This window comes from Scomber scombrus, chromosome 10, assembly GCF_963691925.1.
Source record: "Scomber scombrus chromosome 10, fScoSco1.1, whole genome shotgun sequence".
Taxonomy (NCBI): Eukaryota; Metazoa; Chordata; class Actinopteri; order Scombriformes; family Scombridae; genus Scomber; species Scomber scombrus.
The window spans coordinates 24,594,601-24,617,484 of record NC_084979.1 but is presented as its reverse complement, the minus strand read 5'-3'; the positions used below and the strand labels follow the sequence as shown (position 1 = coordinate 24,617,484).

General features: G+C 39.1%; 1 protein-coding gene across 1 annotated transcript; it reads right to left on the bottom strand.

Moving 5' to 3' along the window:
* Window positions 1–697: 697 nt before the first annotated feature.
* On the bottom strand, window positions 698–22,381 carry cacna1fa (calcium channel, voltage-dependent, L type, alpha 1F subunit a). Its single transcript, XM_062427133.1, is given in 47 exon segments — window positions 698–904; window positions 2,436–2,765; window positions 2,855–2,967; window positions 3,639–4,036; window positions 4,699–4,878; window positions 5,535–5,950; window positions 6,070–6,194; window positions 6,363–6,464; window positions 6,600–6,702; window positions 6,799–6,895; window positions 7,038–7,165; window positions 8,408–8,567; window positions 8,790–8,881; window positions 9,004–9,069; window positions 9,191–9,319; window positions 9,462–9,482; window positions 9,900–9,983; window positions 10,083–10,193; window positions 10,301–10,459; window positions 11,079–11,280; window positions 11,375–11,521; window positions 11,624–11,676; window positions 11,805–11,912; window positions 12,123–12,210; window positions 13,712–13,818; window positions 13,964–14,095; window positions 14,098–14,248; window positions 14,419–14,515; window positions 14,599–14,656; window positions 14,751–14,814; window positions 14,978–15,050; window positions 15,183–15,303; window positions 15,512–15,719; window positions 15,883–16,108; window positions 16,202–16,362; window positions 17,121–17,147; window positions 17,250–17,316; window positions 17,637–17,705; window positions 17,812–17,954; window positions 18,072–18,175; window positions 18,277–18,473; window positions 18,582–18,734; window positions 18,829–18,974; window positions 19,071–19,210; window positions 20,942–21,047; window positions 21,230–21,419; window positions 22,363–22,381. Coding segments are annotated over 47 exon segments (6,378 nt in total).
* Window positions 22,382–22,884: the final 503 nt, after the last annotated feature.

Sequence of the window (22,884 nt, the reverse complement as noted above, 5' to 3'; positions counted from 1 at the left end):
TGTTTTCTCTTTATTAGTTTGCATCTTGCATCTTAGAGGATATTCAATATCTTTAAATATTTCTCTAAAATAGCTAATGCTGCTGAAAACTCACAAATCAACGTTTCCAACTGGATCTGTGATACAATCATCTGTGGTTTATTAGTTTATTGATCTACTGGTTTAGTGTGTTATAAATTTACAGTTTACGTGCCATGATTGCAGCTGGACATAAATAAAGGTATATAAAGTGGCAACAATTCAAGTATAGTACAAAATAAGAATACAATGCAAAAAAAGGTCCTTTTTCATAATAATGCTAAGAGTTTGTCATATGCAGCAGGAACACTGCAGTCATAATGTTCATGGGAATCCTTGACTTCTGCCATATATTGACATGTGCTCTTAAAATCAGTGTGTGTGTGTGTGTGTGTGTGTGTGTGTGTGTGTGTGTGTGTTTGTGTGTGTGTGTTTTGGCATTCATTAACAAAAGCATATCATAGCCATCACCTTTTACCTTGGGACATCTTAGTAAATAGACAAAACTGATGCCCCATGTGTTAAAATCTGATACCTGCTTTGAAAAATCCCACTTGTAGGATGCTTCTTCTTATTTTTCTCCTCCACAGCAGATATAAACACACACCACATAAAACATTTTGTTCTCTTTTCTCTTTTGTTCTCACTTTCTCACACAGTTATTTCAGTTTTGCTGATCTCAGTAAGAAATCACACAGTTCATTTCATCAGCCAGTTCATCCTCAAAGCGAGAAATCGACTGACCGGTTCCCCGAACTATCAGGTCAGTAGCAGCGTTCTCCATTTCATCCAGGCTCATGTGACAAGCTTCAGCAATCTCTCGCTTGGCAAAGCTCACAAACTTCGGGTCCCTGGCGTAAACACCAAGACCCTCGGAGATCAAGATCTGACATAAGCAATAACAAAAAGGAAGAATGATGAGATGTCTAACAAAAACACAGCATGCATGATTACCTGATATTCACAAAGTCCAGGGTACAGAGAATTTTATCAGCTCCAAAATCCAAGAGTCACTTAGCCAGATTGAAATGCCCTCTTATCAGCAGCAATGCTATTTCTTTACTTCTCCTATCATAATGTAAACAGTACAGTAGCAGTAAAACTGACTTGGATTTACAGCACACTTAGAGGAATGAGAAAGTATTATACACTACTCTAACAAGAGTTTCTCTCAGTGGTGGACTAATGTATAGAAGTTCAATATTATATCAGCTGATATCAGCATTAAAAATTAATATAGTGCTTTTACTTTTGCTAAAGTGATGTGGTGGAAAGTATATATTTTAGTATATGTTTTGCATTTCTGGCATGTATCTTAAATAAAGTACTCATTATATTTTGGATATGTACCTTTAATATGATATGCTTCTTTATATTCTGGTGGCGTATATGTGCAGCTGCACCTGACACTTTAAGCCCAAGACAAATTTCCTTCGGGACAGTAAAGTTCATCTAATGTAATATCTTTTCATAAGTGTCAGACAGTAATTCCACAATAGGAAATCATGTGCTTGGTTACCAACACTATTATTAATTGGCAGTTACACCTCTTTTGCCTCCAATTATACTCCTTAAAAGGATGATATTGGGACAGATAAATATATATATATTTCTCAGGAAAAAGATCACAGTGACAGGAGCATTTGGCGTTTGTTTACAACAGATAAGGCACGGACAAGGAGTTTATAAAAGTGTTGTATTCATACATATTTTCAGTTTTTTCTGCAGAAATAACTTGGGTCTTTTATAATAAAGATCTTTAACTTGGACTTCTTCTCCTAGACTTCTCATTTCGCAACTACAGTCAGTGACATTTGCACTTTTTCCATGTGAATGTTTGTTTGGTGACTTTTCAACATGCTGAGGTGCAGGACATGACGTGTTCATGTTTGTAAGTTAGATAAGAAAGAGACTTTAGCAAGAAAGCAAAGGAGAGAGGTGGATTGTTGATCAGAGTCAGTGGCTCTTGTGTTGTGTAGCAGGATGCTATCAGGCTCAGTGTGACCATCTGTTTTGCCTAGGATGATCTATCTACATGCAGTAGATGTAGATCTAATATCAAATAAACATTTCTCCATTTGGGTTTTGGAGTTTTTCTCAAAGTACAACTCCTGACAAGGAATGTACAGAGAAGATATGTTTGCTGTGTGCAGTTTAACTAATGCAGCTGGACTTTAATATGTATAGAATTTAGTGTATAGGAGGATGTATATCCGAGTATCTTAAAACAGCTATTAAAATTAATATTGGTATCAGTAGATGTAGGTAGGAAAATGTTAGTATTAGCTAAAAAATACTAAACCATACAACTAAAGGGCTCAAAGTCACTTATAACATTAATATATAGGTTTATAGGTTTGCATATGGTTGCTGTAGGTTTCTTATCCACAAAGATCTCCTGCACCATGATTACTCACCGACTCAACAAGACTGTCTGCACTGCCTCTGTCTACGAAGCCCTGGTTGACAGGCGGCGTCCTCATGCTGGTGAAGGTTCTCGTCTGACCAGGGTACAGGCCGGGACGGTTTCCTACAGGGAGGCTGGCAGAGCCGTCGTTCCACACCTGCTGGCTGATGCCGGTGGCTTCGTCCACCAGGATCATTGGGGTGTAGATCAGCTTGCCCCTGCGCCCTGGGGGGGCGGCTATTCCTGGAACAGGAGTGGTGCTAGCTGATTTATTGTTAGCCCAGGAGGCGGACGACATTGAGGACACACTGCTGGGCCGAGAGTCCAGGCTGTGCTGGGGCTGACACAGGAGACAAAGGAGAACAGAAACAAGATGACACAGACTTAATGGTTGAAAACTTTGAGAAGGTGTATGTTCCGTTGTTGTACCTGCAGACGGGATCTGGTTGGAGTTATGTTCCCGCTGTAGTTTCCTGGGATGGGGACGTCGTCCAGACTTCTCTGTGGCCTCAGACATTGGAAGTTAAAAGCAGGCATATGGCCTGAAACAATGAGAAGGAAAGTGTTAGGAAATGGATGAATATAACCCTGTGTGGATTTTATATTATTAGATTTACTTCAGTCCCATGCATACTATATCATATGTGTATATTCCACAGCATCGTTACCAGGAAACCGCTCAACAAACTTCTACATCATTTGATTATTCTAGTAGTCTCCAGACTGACAGTATAAGATATATTGAAAAACAAACCAACTAGGATCCAAGTCAATCAATGGTATCGGCCATGATACTGATGTCATCATTAAATTAATTGTTTCTGTTATCAGCTACATTCATTCAGTCATTCAGGGGACTGTCCAACTCAGTTTATAGTGCTAAAACTCTCCTTAACATGTTTTCTTACATGAAAATGAGCTCCTCAGCAAAGTATACAGATTTTAAATTTGGAAAAGAGACAGCACTTGTATTGAATCAATACTTGGCATGTACCCCAGTTTGATGTAATGGGATTGGTATGGGGAGAGAAAAGCTTGGATGGCTACACCCTTAAAATGCTGTGTGCCCTGAAATCTGATGTAAAATGTAATGAACTATGTCATTAACATAATTCAGTAACCTTACTGTATTCTACTATTAATCCTGATCTACAGAGGTCAAAAAGAAGAAAATCAAATAAAAGTGGAAACAATAAAAAAAGCTGTTTCTTACCTTTCGGTATGGATGGAAGTAACCGTCTCCTGACAAACTGTGAAGTGCCATTCTCACTTCCATTGTAGCCATTTGCAGAAAAACCACTGACACTGGAGCCATTTTCATTGAGGCCGTTCAGAGTACTCCCATTGCCATTGACGCTGATATAGCTGCCATTGCCATTGTCATTGTAGCCTGTGTATCCGTTCCCATTATATTCATTTGTGGGATAGGGACTGGGACTTGCAGCAGCACTCCCTCCATTCATGTTATTGCTATCGTAGCCGTTGCTAACGAAGCCATTAGGATCAGGAGGATCATATGGTATCTCCCCAATGCTGCCAACTCTTTCCAGAATCTGTTCATTGTAGCCTGTCTCAGGTGGTACAGGAGAGACGGCCTCTGGATACACGTACCTACAAGATTCCACACCAAGACTTTTAGCATGACTTAATATTACAGAAAAATGCTTATTTACTTTCTAACCAAGAGGTGGATGAGTAGATTGATGCCTCTCTCTTGTCTGTCCATTAAATATGAACCTGAAGCAAGAAGTCAGTAAGCTTAGCATAAACTGGAATCAGCTAGCTATCATCACCTCTTAAACTCACCGATAAAAATGCTACATCTTTTTGTTTAATCTGTTTTAAAAACAGAAGTTGTTTTACAGGGGGTTATATGTGGGACTATTTCTTGGCCAGTAGCAGTGACTTTGCAGTGATGACACGACCCCATAAAGTCACTGTTCCTGGTGAACAACTAGTACCCTACATAACCCCCCCCCCCCCCCCCCCCCCCCATAAAACTACTACTTCATGTTAATTACAACATGTTTTTTAACTTTGGACCAGGTCAGGCTAACTATTTCCCTCCCCCCTCTGCTTTATGCTAAGCTAAATTAATGTTAGGCTCCAGCTTCATATTTACTTTACACACGAGAAACATTTGTCTTTTTTATCTGATTCTTAGAAAGAAATTGGATACGTTTTTATTTTGCAAATTATCAAAAAAAAGAAGAAGTAATAATTAATTTATTACATATATATAATGTGTCTCTGTGCTCTCTTTGGTTTCTTACCTGTCCACTGATTCTAGATTTGCAGCATCTCCTTCACTGTAGGAAACCGGCTCAGTTACTGAAGGTGTTGGTGCCACGACTGGCACGACTGGCTCTGGTTCAGCTATGACCTCTGCCACTTCAACTATTATCTCTGGGACAGGAGGAGGAGGAGCAGGCAGCTCACTGATGGAGTCCATCCTGATAGAAAAGAAGAAGTAATTTAGGAAAAAAATGTATTATGACTTTCTTTAAAAAAAAAATTAAAACAGTACCTTTCTGTGAATTTACAAATAATGCAATAAATACAATTCCACTCAGTAGAGGGCAGATCTCTGCCCGGTGTGTACAGTCAAGATGGCAGCGCAGATAGCAGAAACTTAAGATTTATTTATCATGTATCATTCTTAACTTTAGTGGATCATAAAATGTCAGATATGGATTTTCGGGTTCAAGGTGAGAGCAAATCTTTCTATGGATGTCAGTTTTTGAGTCAAGACAAAGGCCGAAATGTGGCCAGCTACAAAATAAGTCCAGTGCCTTTTGCTATGTCATAACACACACCGTAAAATAGTGAAGACTGCTGAATAAGCTTTATGATAGGCTCACAAGGAGTCTTATCAATATTTATTTGAATTCACAACACAACCTGCTCTCAAGGCATTGAAATTTGGCACCGAATGATCTAACCTGGTAACAAGGTGTGATTGAATTCCAAACTGAAGCAGCTGTTGTTCACTTGTGGCCCCTTCAGCCAGTAAGATGGGTGAGGAGTGCAGTCATAAATTTGCATAAAGATTATGAAGCCGATGGGTCCAGTAGTATGTGAGATTAGCTGCAGCTAGATACACACATACAGTATGACTAAATGCATGATCCCCTCCAGGCTTACACCTAGTGGAGATAATTCAATAAGAGAAACACACCTGATGGGCAGGGGATCGGATCTCACAGGCTGCTCTGTTACAACACTGACTCCTGCCAGCTCTGATCCTGGTTTCTGGTGCTCCTCCATGCCCGTCACCTGCTCCGTGATCACGTCCCCGTTGGCTACCTTGGGCTCTGGTTCGATGAACACAGTTGTCTGGTCTATAAACATGTCGATAGGCGGCATCGGCGTGCTGGCGGGCGTTGTGGTCACTGAGGTTCCAGGCTCACTGTTGAATATGTCATCACCTGCCATCTCTCCTTCCACAGCCTCCTCCTCTTCCAGGTCACAGACCATTGCCAGACGCATCTCTGGAGCCAGATCCTGCAGCGTCCGCAGCCCTTGCTAAGAACACACAAATATACATATAAACATTAATACAATACAAGCATACAAGGCCTTAGTTTTAATATTGATTATCTAGCAAATATTCTAAAGAGGAAAGCATTATTCAAAGCCTTTACCTGAAGTGAAGCTGCCTTATCCTTCCTTTTGGATTTCCTCTCCCGCTCCTTTCTCTTGCGGAACTTTTTGAAATAGTCCTGAATCAAGAAGCTGGCATAAAACTTCCCACAAGTCACCTCATCACCTGAGAAGGTAAAGGAGGGTGGTTAGTGAATCGTAGTAGTACTGTAAAATGGTATTGTGCTGCTGTACAAATACAGAGCTTCTTTTGGATGATGAGATTTATAATTGTTATAATTGTTGTTATAATTTCTTATCATATCTGCTCTTGCTCTGTAATTTTCTGATGTACCTCTAGGTGGAGGAATTACTTCATCTATGAGCTTGGGTTTAGTGCGCTTCCAGAGCTTCTTAATGATCACCTTCAGCTCTTCATTCTGCTGATCGATGGGGCCTGAAGGGAACACAAGTGACAAATCCTTTAAGGAAAGCAGCACCCACACATCTCTGAGTGAAGATGTGTAATACAAGTAAAATAAGCATGACTCTGTGTGTGTGTGTGTGTGTGTGTATGTATTGGAGCTCTGACCTTCAGTCTTGATCTTGAGTGAGGTTCGCACCAGAGCGAACAGAGTAGCACTGAAGGTGACTGTCCCATCAGTGTGCAGTGGGACGTTCATAGAAACCAGTCTCTGAGAGGACAAGAGGTTGAGACACACAGAGTAAGCTTTATCTGTTTAATTCTGTACCTAGTATCAGGTGTGCAGCACTGACTGCGTGTGACTTACCTTGCAAGCGACTCGATGAGGACAGAGTTTTCCAAAACCAAGAGGTGGCTGAATCCTACGCAGCATAGTGACTACATCGATGTGCTTTATACGACCCCTGCAAAAACGCAAAATACACATTTACTGAGAGATTAAAGGAACTAAAGACATTTTGGAGACAGTTAGAGGGAACATAACAGACAAGCTTCAGTAAAAAAAAAGTGGCAGAGGATGTGAAAGAAAGGAGAAATGAGTCTTACGTGGCTTCAGGGTCGTAGTCAGACCAAACTCTCTTAAACTCATCCAGGTGGTGAGTACCCAGCACAGTCCAGTCACGTGTCAGGTATTCAAAGTTGTCCATGATGACAGCAATGAACAAGTTGATAATCTTGATAGAGACAAGGACAGAAACACAACAATTTGTAAACAAGTCACTTAAAAAAAGAGAGCCTCTTACATTGCTGTCACTTCTCAAATAACCCACATATACAGTGACTTCAAGGCAAATGAATAAAAGTGATTAAAAACAGTCAGAATACGAATAGAAAAGTGAAAATGAATAACGATCAGACACCATTTTGCATTTCTGTTAGTGTTTGTTTATGCATATGTTTATCAGAGTGGTCTTTAACAATGAGTGAATAGCTGCACGGTCAGTTTAGGCTGTTCTGTGGATATAGCAAAATCGAGCAGGACACAGGGGCCCCGGGTCTATTTTGGCTGCCAGGGGGGTTTCAGTGGGTTTTTTGCAAAAGGTTAAAGCCCACACACAGAGTGATGGACGTCAGCTGTCCACAAGAGAGGAAACCATAGAAGGAATGCAAGACACATGTAAGACGACAAGCTGAACCTGAACACAGAAGTTGTAAATCTGTCTTCAAGGAGCAAGGAAACATCTCAGACTGAGAAAATGTTTAAACCAAAGACGAGACTGAGAAACATTGGTCTCAAATGCCAGTTTTAAAATACACGTGTGAGTGAGTGTGTCAAATGTGTGCAAGATAAATTGAGTTATAATTGGGCTGCTTTCTTATTATCAACACCATACAAAATTGGAACAACTGCATTTACTAATCTTTACAATTTTCAACACAGGCCTACAATAATTAAAAGAAGAGTTTGAGCTCCCGTTTTCTGTTTTGTTTCTTCCAATTAGAGTCTAATCTGCTCTTGCACAATTTCCAAGTTTAAAGCCTTCTTCACTTAACTTGTCTAATGTATTTAAATGGCATAGAAAGGTCATAGCAGTGTTTCCAAAATATTTACACCCTTTTAAATCAGGATTTTGTGATCTGGGTGTGCTGGCGGGATTAATGAAATCCACGGATGTGGGAGTTTTGTGTTCTCAGAGGAGATGAGAATTGAAGAAGACAGGATAAGCTTTTAAAACTGCTACTACTCAGTTTCTGTAATACTTTCCTGTCTACTTTCATCCGACTTTGATCCCATTTGACCTGACAGTCTGTGAAACACAACTGTGAATTAATTATGCCTAAATTTAATTTGGGGTCAGGTGGTTGAATTAAGTGATATCAAAAGGAGGGAAAGTATTTTACTAAATGATCTGAGAACTGAGCGATTAAAAGAACAAAATCGAAGCAATCCTTAATCCCCGCTTGGCTTCGCTCACCAGGTAAGCGCAGAGCATGAAGAAACTGATGAAGTAGATGTAGGACAAGTTGCTACCACAGCTGAACTCTTCCCCAGGCTCAGTGTCCGCTTCTGGGTCACAGCGTCTACCGGGCAGAGCTGCCAACATGATCTCCTGCCATTGCTCTCCAGTGGCACATCTACAAGGAGACAGAGACAAGTGGTGTTTTCATTTGTCCTTCATTTACACACCGAGATTTGTTTTAAAGGAGTGCTTAACAAGTTAAAAAAAAGAAAAGAACACAGAAAAGAAAACAGTTGAACTATTAAGATACATTTAAAAATATGTGTTTCAGTAGTTAGTGCTGCTGCTGTTGTTAACTGTGGAAATCATTTATCTCTTCTTGGCTAAAATGGCTTACCTGAAAAGCACCAGAACAGCCTGGAAGAAAGTCTGGAAGTTGCAGTTTCTGTTAATATGTGTGTCTTCATCAATGGCCACCTTCCCAAATGACTAAAAGGACAAAAAGTACAGAACAGTAGATGGTTAAAATAAAATGATTTTAAAGTAGTTACCTGATTAAAACACTTGATTTGATTAAATAAACCTGGATCACTTTGATAAGCGGGACTCACCTGCATGCCAATCACAGCGTAGATGAAAAAGATCATCGCGATGAGCAGACCGACATAAGGCAAAGCCTGAGCAGATGAACGTCAAGAGCACAGTTATAAAAAAGTAATTTATAAGTCTCACGGCAGAATACTGCAGTCAGCTCTTTACTTTGTGCTATGTAAATTATTTAGTCTTTGCTGCACGGACCTGGAGAGACTTTACAAAAGTCCAGAGGAGGGTTCGGATACCTTCTCCTTTGCTGAGCAGTTTGACCAACCTCAACACTCGGAACAAACGGAAGAACGTGATGGACACTTTTCCACTTTCTCCTTTACCCTAAAAACAGGTAAATACATACATGTGTTAACATCGCTCACACATCTAAACAACAGAGTAGAAGTGATTATGAAGTCAGTATGTAATGAGATAAAGGCCTGTGAGAATATCTGGAAATAAACAACACATTTGGAATCCTCACCTCTCCGTGGCCGCCTCCTCCCTGGATCGATATTTCAAGGGACCCACAAAAGGAAGAGACACCATTTAGGAGGAAAGAGATTAAAAAAATTAAACACAAATGTTTTAATTTTAATTTCTACAGTAATACATCTGTCAAGAAACTACTTTAATCACAACTCAAGTATATAAAGTGCATTTATCCACTTAACTGTTGAATTATGTTTTCTGTAATACCATTTTAAAAATTGTCTAAATTCTGCTGGAATACATATTGATGTTTGGTGGTCTAAAGGTAGGCACATTTCAATATATTTATTCTGTAATACTATGCAATACTGCAAAAAATGTGTATTTATATGTATTTTCTGTATATATAAAATTATCAATCCCTAATATCACATATGAGCTTTTGAAATGTGCCTGTGCAACAAACTAGACTTTGTGTGGACAAACTTACACTAAACTCAGAGACTGCAATGTCCAACACGCTCCCCACCACGATCAGAGCGTCGAATGAGTTCCAAGGATCAATGAAATAGTGCTAAAAAAAGAACCAAACAAGCAAAGTTAGTCAACAACAGACAGCGCTGACAGTTGTACTGAAAGTTATTTTAAAAAGTTCAAAAGAGTGAAATCTCACATGAGCCCGAAGCGCGAGTAACTTGATGATCATCTCTACTGTGAAAATCACAGTGAAGATCATGTTGAGGACGTCCATGACGGAAGTGAATAGTTTCGACTGCTCGTAGTGCTAATGAGAGAGACACAAACCTTCACATCACAACTCTGAAACAAACTGACATTTCTCTATTGTATTTTTATGTATTTATTTTTTTAGAAAAGTTTGGGTAATGGTACCTGAATGGCCAGAGTTAGGGTGTTGCCCAGAATCAGCACAAACATGACATACTCAAACTGACTGGAGTTGATGATTTTCCAGAATTTGAGCTGCGATGGGTTTTTGGGAATGTAAATCTTTATGGGTTGAGCTTTCAGTGCGTAGTACACACACTGGCGCTAGGAAGGGCAAAAAGAAGAGAGAGAAAATGTTTTACATTAAAACTATTGAACAGAACATTAAACATCATGGTTACACTTTATGTACTATTTGTGTATCTATTTAGTATTTATAAGCAGTATATAAACATTTAATGAATAATTTATAATATTATAATGTAGTTATTGCCTTTGACTACATATTTTGTCTGTATTTATTGCTGTATATCACTGTCTGCTAGTTATTTGCTTTATTTGACATTTTATTATTATTATTATAACTGTGGTTTATCATATATTGTATATCTCTCTGTCGTCCGTTTAAATGTAAACTCTGGTTGTTGCTCAGTCAATTTTCCATCATTAAACAATGGTTATAAGCAAATATAAGTATTTATTAATGTACCGTTTTTGGTAACAACAATAACAACAATATTCCATCATTCATTCATGAGTTATAGTTGCTGACAAATACATTTATAAACACTTATATTTCCAAATAAATCAATAATAGTGCATTATAAACCATTTATTAACTGTCTATATACTGCTTATAAATGCAAATTTGGGGGACTTTAAATCAAGAGTTAGCAAAAATCAGTGAATTGGAAAATATATTTAAGTTTTGTGAATAACTAACTTGATTTTTGTTGAGTTCGCAGTTTTTGAACTCAGCCTCTCCTTGTTCTCGAAATGTGATGATGACAAAACCCACGAAGATGTTCATCATGAAGAAGGCAATGATGATGATGTAGATGATGAAAAAGATGGAGATTTCTACTCGGTAGTTGTAAATGGGTCCTCTGTTTATGGCGTTGGCATCCACAGCACGGTACAGGAGCCTTTATACCAGAAACACAAACATGCCAGTTTAAAGAATGCAAAAGCTTAAATTTATCACAATAAGATAAGATAATAAGTAAAGTCACTACTCACTGTGGCCAGCCTTCAAATGTTGATACAGTAAACAAAGCCAGCATGCCCATTAGCACATTGTCAAAGTTGAAATCACTGTTTTCCCAAACCCTCTCTTTCACCATGGGGTGGTTCATATCTCCATCTTTATAGACCACAAAAGTTCCCCTGAAATTAAACACATACACACGTTTTATGACATGAACAACATGAGAACGGAGAGCAAGTGCTATGTGTTGTGTAAAAAAAAAGTTAAAATTCAATACTGACTTGCACTCGTCTGGAGTGTGTTTTGCTTCGTCTGTGCAGCTGTAAAATCTGCCCTGTAATATTAACAAGTTTTACTATTAGAAACTCACACTGTGCATTTATTTTCTTTTTAAATCCTGTGGGTTAAAGTAAAAAAAAGAAAGGAGGCGGAAATCAAAAGGCTGAAAGCATGAACACGTACCTTGAAGAGCTGCACTCCAATACAGGCAAACATGAACTGAAGGAGAGTTGTGACAATCAAGATGTTGCCGATGGTTCGGATCGCCACGAACACACACTGCACCACATTCTGTGAACATACGAACAACAAAGCTCACGTGTTACCTCGACAAAAGATACTTCACATACACTACGTAAATAGCAAGTAAAATTGACAACACCTGTATAATGTACTATAATGTAATCCAATAGCTTTGCAATTTATCCTAACATAGTTCAAATATAATGAGAATATAGAAAAGACAAACACAGCATTTGTCATACCAGTACAGCTGCTTACCTTCAGTCCTTTGGCTCTGTTAATGGCTCGAAGGGGCCTGAGCACTCTGAGCACTCGAAGAATCTTCACCACAGAGATTGCACTTGAGCTAGGAGCAACAGAGCAAAGGATTTAGTTAAAAAATAGATGACAAAAACATAAAAAATAAATAATAATTAGTAACAATGGTAAAAGAAAGTGAGGATATTGTACAGGAAAATGGAATAGATGTGAATCTACAGTAGGAAACTTTCTTTATTTATAGTTAATAGAATAGAAAATACTTTTATACTTATATTTATAAAATATATATTGTATATTTTTCTTTCATAAAATGACTGTGTGTGGTTTCTTTCTCATTTTCAGTATCACTTTTTATGATGCCCATGTCTATAATGTCTATTATAAACACATATAAAGCGTTATAAATTGCTTATAAGAACTTTATAATTATAGTTATACGCTTGCATAAATATTCATAATATGTTATAATAATAATCATCACACATTATAAAGCATTTCATTATGACTTGTGAGTGAAAGTATCAAAAAGTGACATGTCTTTGCAAAGACGTCTCATAATTTTATTGCATTGTAATTATTTTTATTATGCATGGTAATCACTGTTATTATGCATTCTAATGTGTTTATAAATTACCCTAAGTGTTCAATGATTGCTTTTAGTAAGGTAAGAAAAATATAATTGAATCTATGTGTAGTGAAGGAGGGTTCCCACAGACGGCTATTCTAACCAGTCAGTCATTAAGCAGCAAGGGCCAACGTGTCTAGTCATCAGTGTTGATTACTCTCTAGAGGGCAGACATGCACCATAAAACTATGTGAGAACAAAAGATAATATATTGTAAAATTAATTTATATGTTTAATGGGTCTTAACAAAAATTGAGTACTCAAATTAATGTATGTGTTTAACAGGTCATGGTAATGATCCTTGCAAAATGCAAAATTCTTTGTAATGTGTTCTGATTATTGTTTTAAAGCATTGTGAATATTTAGTGCTTATAACTAACTAACTAACTAATTGTACATCGCTATTTCTTACGCAAGCTTCGCCTTTTTAATGTTGATTGCACTTTTATGAGGATGTTTTATACATGTTTCATTGAATCTGTTTTAACTTTTTCTTTTATTAGCTGGTATGGCCTTCTTAATGTTAAAAATAAAAACAGACTTTTGGGTATTGTTAAAGTGCGTCTTAAGGTGGTGGGTACCACTTTAAATGACCTCCCTCAGCTCTACAAGGCACGAGTTTTAAGCAAGGCCCGGACAATCCTTGCTGAGCTGTCTCACCCTCTGGCTGTGGAATTTGAGTTGCTGGCCGCAGATACAGATTATCTTGGTGCAGGACGAATAGACTTAAGAACTCTTTTGTTCCTGCTGCCATCAAGGTCCTCAATGAGTGACCTCTGTGTTTTGTTTTTTGTGTAAGTCTCATTGTTTATTGTATGTTATATGGGATTGCTGCTGGCTGTACCACAATTTTATTCGGGGATAATAAAGTTGACCTAACCTAACCTAACCTAACCTATAAGCAGTTTATAATGCATTATAGACATGGGCAGCATACAGTGTTACCCAGGTTTCTACTCACTGTAGAAAGAAGGACATGAGCGACACACCGACGACCACCAAGTCAAGAAGGTTGAAGGCATTTCTACAGAAGGAGCCGGAGTGCAGAACAGCTCCGTAGACCGTCATCTAGACACACAGAGGAGGTGAAGAAAAACAAAGTTAGAAACTATTCAACCTACTTTTGAGGAAATTGTCTCACTCTCACATGTTTTTGAATTACATCATATTTCAATCACATCATTTAGTGAGTTTCAGCCATTGAAGCCGTTACCTTTAGTACGATCTCCACTGTGAAAACTGATGTGAAGACATAATCTGCGTAACCGAGCACCTGCAGATAACAGGAGTTTGATTAGTATTTAAGCTTGTTTGGTGTGAACGTGTACGTGATGCAGATGATGCTCTGATGGGGTTACAATGTCTTACAATATTCCTGAATGAGTGAGATTTGATTGGATCCTCAGCAGCAAGGGAAATACTACTGAGGATGATGAAGACGAGGATGAAGTTGGTGAAGTAGGGGTGATGGATGAGGTTGTGGCAGGCGACTCGCAAACTAAAAATTGGGAGAAGATTACACCAAAAATTATTTTACAATGAAGAAAAATGGTACAAAACAAGATCATGGCTTGTTTTGTTGGCTGTGTGTCATGTGACGGAATGAGATAATAAAAGTTTAGCAGGATGGCGACAATGTTGCACATGTACTGTATGATCTCAGTTTACCAGTTTTTCTTTCCAAGGATGAAGAAAGAGCTCCCGTCAGGGATTGGGACGATCTTTTCTTTGGGCCCAGAGAACTCCGGCTTCAATGGAGCAACTCCTGAAATAAAGAAAAGAGAATACATGAAAGGTGTAAGCACATCTAGTGTCCCTCCTGCAGGGCGTGATGCCCATCACACTCACCTTCCAGTCCCTCGATGGCCCTCAGTTCCTCGTTCTCCTGCCAATCATCCTCTTCGTTCTACACATGAGACACAAGATCAGCTGTTGTTACTTTTCATTCACATCTTATATTTGTCCAATATGATGCAGAAAAAGATTAAAACACTCCTTACCGCTGCATCCTCATCCTCTTTCTCTTCATCCTCATCCCATTCTTCTTCCTCTTCCTTTTTCTCTCTGAAAAACAAACAGCAGGTAACTACTGTTTACCTAAGGTGGATTTGTCTGAAAATAACACATTTGCATATACTTATTCATACCATTTTATATATGTAGAGCCGAAAATTAAAGGATGTGTTTAATATCTGCTCACTATCACCTATTCTTATGTCAAACTTACTCGACTTTTTCCTTTCCGCTGCCTCCTGCCAAGTTGTCCACGGCGATAGCCAAGAAGACATTGAGCAGGATGTCTGATCACAAAATGAAGGAGTCAAACTTGCTCCGTTTGGACTGAAAGAAATACTGTACCATACATTCTCAGACTGTAATAGGAATCATAAAGTAACTGCACACACACTCGATCACTTCATGGAAAAGGATACAGTTACCACAGACAAAGAGGATGACAAAGTAAATGCACACCACCATGTTGGGGAAGATTGGCCCTCCGTAGGCCATAATACCATCGTACATCACAGCGTTCCAGTCCTCTCCAGTGAGGATCTGCAGACAAAGAACAGAGATACAAGAAGATGGAGAGAGAGAGAGAGAGTGAGAGAGAGAGAGAGAGAGAGAGAGAGAGAGAGAGAGAGAGAGAGAGAGAGAGAGAGAGAGAGAGAGAGAGCTGTAAATAATACCACGATAAAGAAAAGATCTGATAAATAAAAGTAGAGAGGATAGTATCCTTGTGAGATATTGAGATTTTAATCACCTGGAAACAGGTGAGCAGAGCCTGAGGGAATGAGTCAAAAGTACTTCTCTTCATCTGAGTCTCATCAAAGTTGAATTTGCCTCCAAACAACTGCATGCCCAGCAAGGCGAAGATGATGAGGAAGAGGAAGAGCAGGAGCAGAAGGGAGCAGATAGCTTTCATCGAGTTGAGCAGTGAGTTGACCAGGTCAGACAAGGCCGCCCAGTGCCTGCAAATGAAAAGACGGTGCAGATACACATCAAGAAATGCACAAAAGATACATCAAATGCCTAAAAAAGTTCCTGATGCAGCTGACTGAAAAGGTCCAGATGTGTTACCACTAAACTCTTTAGTCTCACAGCTGTCCTCCTTAAAACTCTGGTACCAATTACCGAGTCATCTTGAATATCCTGAGCAGTCGGATGCAGCGAAGCACAGAGATGCCGATGGGCGGGATGAATTCCATCTCTACAAGCAGTGTCTCGAGGATGCCACCGCACACCACAAAGCAATCAAAGCGATTGAAGAGCGCCATGAAGTAGATCTGCAGGCCGAAGGCGTACATCTTCATCAGCATCTCCAGGGTGAACAGCAGCAGCAGGATTTTATTGGCTCGCTCTGAAAAGGAACAGAGAGAAAAATGGTTGTTTTCTTTGATGATTTACAGCAGAATCAAAAATCAAAAGCTGAGCTGCTGAGTTAACTTCTTACCTTGCATTTCTGTGAGCCACTTAGGCTGTCCGTAATGCTCGGAGGCACTGGCCACAGTGTTGAGGAACACCAACAGAAGCACCAACCAGTAGAAATTATTGGTCTTGACAGCAACACGGCAATTCTTCCTCATTGTGTGGTTCAGCTGACACAACTGGTCACTATAGAAAGAGTGGAAATAGTTTAATGACTGCAGACGTGCATCTGGAGGAGCAGGTTGTGAATTCACTGTTCATTTGATAACATTTATTACTGTTTTATTTACGGGATTTATAAATATAAAGTGCTTGATAATGTGCCCTCCATTTCAATTTCCAAATGACTGTGTTATTCTAGAGGTGAAATAACATAGCCCTGAACCTCCAGCCACATGTAGAAATGAGAGGCAGGCTATAAAGGTCTGGTCACATATGCAATAGTACCCACAAAGACTTGTAAGCACTTTGATGTGTAAAATTGGTAGACTTTCCCTCTTTGCACTATTGACCTTGAACATTATATAACAGTTAACTGGAATAGAGTTGGAAGGGACATTTCATTTTTTCTCAACAGTCAGATCTGGCATTTTTTAGTAATATATTATTACAGATATTTTCTATCACCTTGTATGTAAACATCCCTTACAAATGATTTTAACTCCTCTCTCTGTATGCAATGTCAGCAAAAGTCAGCTAGTATTTACTGTATATTAATATATTTTAGGAATGTCAAAAGAGCTGTAATTTTGGGCACAGATACACCCTTTAACATACCATGCTGCATTACTTAAAGATAATTCTTGCATGAATTTTACACAACATGGAATTGTGATACAAACAGTGATTAGAACAATTGAATGTTACAAATAATACAAGTAAATGTCTCTCGAAGTGTGTGCTCTTTAACATCTTTTTACAGTGTGTGATGTTGAAAATCTTACCAGAAGCTATTGGCCATCATCTTTGCCCTGAAAATGAGAGAAAATGAGAGAGATTCATGAAAGGACTTAATCACCTTCCGCATGCCATTAATGAATTTAAACAATGTTGATATTTCACTGCCGCCTTACATGAGAGAAGCACAAAAGCCGCTGTCGTCATCGAGGTATGCTATATCATCGTCGGAGTCTGACTCAGCTGCAAACACACAGGTAAGTTCTGGCTGTTAGAGAGCCTCAGATATAAGTTTGTAACTAATGATTATTTCATCATCTATTCATCTGCCAATTATTTTGTCAATTACCAACAGATACCTGAAGATTTTTAATAAAGAAAAACAGCAAATCGTCACATTTGAGAAGCAGAAACTAAAGAAGTTAATTATTTTAAATTACAGAAACGATTATTCAATTATCAAGTTGCTGCTTCATTTTCTGTCGGTTGACTCATTGATCAACTGACCAATCATTACAGTTTAACCAGATAAACATAATAAGTGACAATGACAGCTGACATACGTCCTCCATCTTCATTGTGTTTATACCAGCCAAACTTCTTCATCATCTTTTTCTTGGCGATTGCAGCACCTTTCAAGACAAACAGAAGCAGAAGATACGTGACTTTAAGCTTACAAGAGTAGATGTTTAGGTTTTAAGTGTCAGAGTGTGCCGTGTAAATGTGTGTCACACTAACGTTTATTTCCCTCTTCGTCCACATCCTCGGCCTCTATGAGCCAGTCCATGTAGCCTATCATGTCCTCCTCCATCTGCTTGCTCTCCTGCGCCTTCTGCAGTTCTCCACGCGCAACAGCCTTTTCTCTTTCCTTAGAGAACTCTCTGTACACATACACACATGAACAAAACTTAAGGAACTCAGGAAAAGACATATCCTTGTTTATCATCACATAATAAATGCACAGAAAGCTGAGGCCCTGCAGTGCTGCAACTACTCACCCGCTCAACACTCCCAATACAAGATTGATGATGAAAAATGACCCAAAGATGACCAGAGAAACAAAGTAGATCCATGGAATCTCAAATCCAATGGCGTCATTCATCTGTGTAGAGAGACAGATAAAGAAAGTGTGAGTATTTTTAATTAGGCGTCAAAAACCAAGAAATAGTTTGAAGTAGAGGATCCTGGCATATGTCTCTGTACCCAGTACAGCACATCTGTCCAACCCTCCATAGTGATGCACTGGAAAACTGTCAGCATGGCGAAGAATATGTTGTCAAAGTTTGTGATGCCACCATTGGGACCCTCCCACTTGCCCCTGCACTCAGTTCCATTGCCGACACAAAAGCGCCCGTTGCCGGCAAAAGCACAAGGTGATGGGTCATCTTCCACCATGAGACCTGAAGCACACAAACAGCAGCAGACAGACAGGAAATGAGCTCACACATCTGTAAAATATCAACTTTTTATGAAATTTCCCTTGCTTAAAGTGTTTAGAGAGCATATACCTGAGCCTAAGGAGTAGCACGTTTTGTGCATCCTGCCGATAAAGAGCTCCAAGCCGATAATAGCGTAGATGATGATGACGAACATGACAAGCATACCGATGTGGAGAAGGGGCACCATGGCTTTCATGATGGAGTTCAACACAATTTGTAGACCTGATAAAGCAAACACGCAGTTTTCAGTGATGCATGTGGGATGATCACATACAAAAAACACATTTAAACAAACTGTGATAAACAATAAACGCACTTGGTACTCCAGATACAAGTCGAAGCGGTCGCAACACCCTAAATGCTCTGAGAGCTTTGACATCTAGGCCTCCAGGTTTTCCTGCAGCATGATGGGCCTCTCCTGGCTTATGATCTGTCATGGCCTCTGCTATCACACTGAACAACCTGCACGAAAACAGACAATAACTCTTAAACCTTTCTTCTTTTTAGTGGCAGAACACTTCGTGATACAAATAATGACATCACAAAGCACCAAAATACCCGACAATGACGATAACAAAATCAAGCAAGTTCCATCCGCTGCGTATATAGGCGCTGGGGTGCATGACTAAGCCGTAGGCAAGAATTTTAGTGAAGGTCTCGATGGTGAAGATGACGAGGAAGACGTACTCGACTTGTTCCTGAGAACAAAACAAAAAAAGGAGTGGGTGGTTAGTAAAAATTAGAGTGACATTTTTTTTTTTTTAATAAGTCAGTGACTGCGTCTGAAAGGACAAAAAATGGAAAAGCACTGAAGAAAAATGTCAAGTTATTATCATGGTTAGATAAAGACATTTATAAAACTGTTGATTACTCCTCACTATGTACAGCATTAGGCATTAGCTGACTTTTTGTTGTTCCAGTGAAAACAATCACGTGTGTAATCATTAAAGGCTGATTGAAGTGACTTTCTAACCTCCTAACCTGCTAACACACGCTTAAGCCTGTCACCAGATCTCTTTTTCTGAAACCTTCAGCTTAATGCTTCTAATCACTGCTACCTCTGTCATTCAGCCATTACCTCAGGCTGACAGGTTAGCCCTAGCAAAATGTGGATTAATGTAAAGATGACTGGTATTCATTAAAAAAAGGTAACGTTCACCAAAACTTGATCTGAAAACAAATTAATTGTAACTAATGTGAAGTCACCTTAAGGAAGTGTATGGTAAACCGTCAGCTTACCTTCTATGTGCAATCCAATAAAGGGATCTACTAACATCTATCCTTCAGCAAGTGTGGGTCAGTGTGTCCCCATCAACCTTTCTAACTAATAACACCTTAACTCAAATATTTGATCACTTTTAGCCGCAAACTCGGTAAAGATTATATGACATATGACACATACAATGAGAGATCTTGTAAATATATAAAGCTTTTGTTGTTTAATATCGTATCTTATTTCCAAAAATGACAACATCTAAAGACCTAAAATAACAACCTCTTTTTAGTTTTGACACCATCTATTTTGCGGTGAAAAATGGAGATAAGGGGGTAGACAAAAGAAAGAGAGAACGCTGAGGCAGATGGTTAGTGTCTAAGTAAGTCATGATCCCTGACAGGGTCACCAAATGGAGGTCACAACACAACTTTTCCCTTTAATACCATTACCATCCAACAGAACACCATTACCTGCACACTAATTGCCCACGGCTTGCCCAGACTACAGTACTTTTCATGTACTTTCACAAGCAAAAAATGAGACAGGAGAGTCAAAGGGCATTTTCTTAGTGAGAGTCAGGCCTCGGAAACATAGTGTAAAAGTGTTCATCTTATTTCTTCTTCTTCTTTTCTCACTCATCCTCTCTCTGCGTGATGTGGGGCATCTATTTGTCTACTTATCATTATATTTGGTATGTATATATGGGTATGGGTGCATTCATACATGCACAAATTAGGGAATCAATAGAAGATCCATCACTGTTGGATGAAGGCCTAAAATAGCTGCAATACTTAATTTCCATTCTATGTAGGAAGAATTCATATTCACCCAGGTTTCATATTTTATCTTTGTTTTTGTGATATATTCTGTGACTGTGTGATGATTTTGTAATGACTTTAAATAAAGTTTTTCTAGTTCTCATTGGGTAAGTTTCAGCCTTCCTGTGGATTATTATGCTTATACATTCTGCGCTGTAACACACATTAATGAAAAACAGTGAGGCAGCTAATTGTTCCCGAGCTGGTTTTTTCACATTTTCTTTAAAGCAGGTCATTAATCACCTCCATATGAAATCAGATCATCTCCTCTTCTGTGTGAGCCTTACTCATCTTTTATAATAACATGCTCGACGTATCATGTTAATGTGTTCCTAACTTTCAAAATGATTTAAGGGAGCAGGTTAAGTTAAACTATCCCTCCACTTGAAACTCACCAGTTTGTGATTGGTAGCATTGGAGTCATCATCGGGGTACGGCTTGGTGACACCCATGGCCACACAGTTGGCAAAAATGGCAAGAAGAATGAAAATATCAAACGGCGTGGGGATTGCAGTTAAGGGTACAACAGGCCTCATGATGAATGCATCTTTATAAGTACATGAATTAAACTTCAGCAGACCAACACCATAACATATTCTAATTAACATGTTATACATTTTCATTATATGTGGGACTGTCTGTATAACACAACATTAGTGTGTGTGTGACTCAGAGAAGGATATTTCCACTCCACTAAGGCCAGCGCTGCCATGCGGATGGGGTTACTGAGGGTGAGGCAGCAGAGAGCTCGGGGGGCCCTGAGGGCAGACTTGTTTGCTTGCATCGCCTTCTTGGCCCCCCCTCCTCTTTTTCTGGCCGAGCCAGTTGACCCGAGGGTGTCTGATTTTCCTGCATCGCCCGCAGGAGGGGCATCTGTCAAAAAACAGAGAGGACAAAGCCATAATTGTGTTATTCTGTGTTTTAAACATCCCTAATATGAAATGTGAAATGCAATTCATGGTTATTAAATGAGCACTGAAGATTTATGATGTGTTTTATGTTATTGTGGTTAATAAATCATACATGTCGGGTAATTGTTAAGAAACTGGTAGCTTTTTGCTAATAATTTGTCTGTCTGTCATTCAAAGTTAAAACAAACAATAGAAGTATGACCAGATCTGATTGGTGCACATTTTAAAGCCATCTCTCACACAGTCATTATTAATTGCTACTAGCAGGCCACATTTTATTATCACACATAATCAGAGAAGGATTTGACCATACTAGCACGCAGGTATTCTCTCCTGAAGGCCTCATATTATAAGACAAGATGTGACCTAGTTCTTTAGTAGGTAGGCCCGTGAACACCTGTTGGCTGGCCTTGCACGGAGAATAAGCCTGCAGGTACATTTATTATCTTGTCCATTTGAAAACGACAGAAGTATCCAACAAATATGAACAAATATGTGTGAGAGAGAACTAAATATGACCATAACTTATATGAAAACTAAAACAGACTATCCTATAGTGTAAACATTGAATATGATGCCAGTTGTTTCTTATCTATTTACTGTAGCAGGTAAACGCTTTGATTTTAATAGCAGAAAATGTTTTACAACCAAGGTGAGCTATGTTTGACCAATCTTGTCGCCCTCAGTTAATATCTGAATGTATTATATTAGAAACACAGGTAAATCTTGCAACTACAGTATGACACCTGCGCTGATTTCTATTGGGAATAAAGCATTACAACACAAGGAGCCTCAGCCCTCCTTTTCCCCCTTTTGTAATGCATACCTTTGGAGGTGTAATGTGCATTCTTATACACTACTACATACTCACTATTCTACTCAGAGACATTGTAAGGAGTCCCTACCTTTCTTTGCCGCATCCATGTCCGTAGTTTAAAACCACGAAGTCACTCCAGAAAACCCACCATCAACACTTCAAGGGATCTGCGATGCCTACCGGATCACAGATATGAACTTGGCCCCCAAAAAGAGAGAACTTTCTTAGGGTAAAAAAGGACCATCTGCAGCCTGTCATTTCATATCCACATGCAGCACGCCGGTGCAGTTGAGAGGTGACGGGCCATTCTGCTCACCGCCTAGAAATCCAATTAAAGCCGCTTTCTGGTAATTTCTTAAGCGTGTACTAAATGAAAAACGGAAAATGCTTCTTTTAAAATAAAAATTATCTTTGCAGGCACATAACGGCGAGGAATATTAAAACAAACCCGTCCCCATATCCGCGGTGGTCAGCCGGCGGGATTAAACTAGTTGAGCCGTTTAAAAGGATGACAGTGGAAATCTTTCAAGGGGAAGGTAGAGGTAAACTCAGGAGAAACCTTTTGCTTCTGAGGGAATTTGTTGCAAAGTTTATTAGAAGGAAAGAATAT